The 1,478-nt window shown below is 51.1% G+C and overlaps 1 protein-coding gene across 1 annotated transcript; it reads left to right on the top strand.

Annotated features, from left to right (window-relative positions):
* On the top strand, nt 1-507 carry SPAC644.09 (Pyridoxal phosphate homeostasis protein; the record flags this gene model as incomplete). Its single annotated transcript, XM_031150291.1, has 1 exon — nt 1-507. A coding segment is annotated over one exon (507 nt), but the record flags the coding sequence as incomplete, so codon positions are not given.
* Between the last annotated feature and the right edge of the window lie 971 nt (nt 508-1,478).

Here is a 1,478-nt window from a genome sequence, read left to right as displayed (position 1 = left end):
CCAAACCTCCACACAGTCTCCTCAGTCGACTCCTCCAAAAAAGCAACCCAGTTAAACCTCGGCCGCTCTACCTTCCCCGCCTCGCCCCCCCTACACATCCACATCCAACTCAACACGTCCGGCGAAGCCTCGAAATCCGGCGTCGCCCCCGGCCCTGACACCAGCTCGCTAGCCCGACACATCGTGAACGAATGTCCGCATCTCAAGCTCGCGGGCCTCATGACCATCGGCGCTATTGCGAGGAGTAAGGCGACGGGGGAGGGGGAGGAGAATGAGGATTTTAGGGTCTTGAAAGAAGAGAGGGATAGGCTGGTAGAGGAACTGGGGTTGGGACGGGGAAGGGAGGGGGAAGGCGGATTGGAGTTGAGTATGGGTATGAGTGAGGATTTTGAGGGCGCGATTGCTATGGGGAGTGATGAGGTCAGGGTTGGGAGTACGATTTTTGGGACGAGGCCTGCGAAGGAGGATTTTAAGGTTAGTGGGGAGGGGAAGGAGGAGAAGGCGTAGTAGAGCGATGATAAGTGATGCGTGATGAAAGGGGTTTGATGTTTGCAAATTACATAACTGGCTCCCCTTTTGTCATTTCTTGCCCTAATCCCACTCTCTCTCAAAAGAATAGTATGCGTATGCTGGAATTCGAGCCTAAAGCTATCATCTGGTAGCAGTATTCACTAAATGCCAATATCTCGCTGGTCCGTGGCTAGAGAATGTTGAATGACAACTGTTATGGCACGGTAGTCTGTAGAGGACTTTTTGGCACTACCTGGTTTGGGGAAACTAGATGCGTGCGATGTTGTTGATGAAGAGATGGATGGGGAGAAGTGTTCATTGCCCTTGTCTACCTTGGGGCCTTTACATATGCTGACCTCTGGGACTTGGCCATGGATACTCTGGAGGCGGGCGGTCTATCGATGAATCCTTCTGCCACATTCGCTACCTTGAGTATGATTTGCCTCGCCGACCTCGCACACATTCTCTTAACAGCTACAAACTCCGTCCCAAAGCTGAACCACACATCATGTCCACCTCGGACGATGTGTCTCAAGTGGCGGGGAGTTTGGATGCCCTCCAAATCGACCAACCCATTGATCTCTACCAAACAATCCCTGAGCGTGTCAAATCATGCGTTTCCCTCAAGGTTGCCGCTTCCGACATTCCCGGGGCAGGGAGAGGAGTCTTTGTTCCTCAAGCTATTAAAGCGAGAGACTTGATTTTCAGCATTGCAAGCCTCTGATATGCATTGTCAATGACGGCGAGGAAGTGCTCTGCACCACTTGCGACAATTGCTTTGCCAACCGCTCTGATGGATTTCAAACGGTTTCAGACAATAACCTCCAGTTTTCGGCCTGTGCGGGTTGTGAAATACTACATTACTATAGCAAAGTACGTCATATTCATATATTGTAAAATTACCTCGACGAGTTTTGACTTGGCTGCGTGTAGGAATGCCAGGCCGAAGCTTGGGACAATCATCACAA

The sequence above is a fragment of the Lachnellula hyalina genome (assembly GCF_007821495.1).
Source record: "Lachnellula hyalina strain CBS 185.66 chromosome Unknown contig00086, whole genome shotgun sequence".
In the NCBI taxonomy this organism is placed as follows: Eukaryota; Fungi; Ascomycota; class Leotiomycetes; order Helotiales; family Lachnaceae; genus Lachnellula; species Lachnellula hyalina.
The sequence above is the reverse complement of the archived record's forward strand: the minus strand, read 5'-3'. Positions and strand labels throughout refer to the sequence as shown.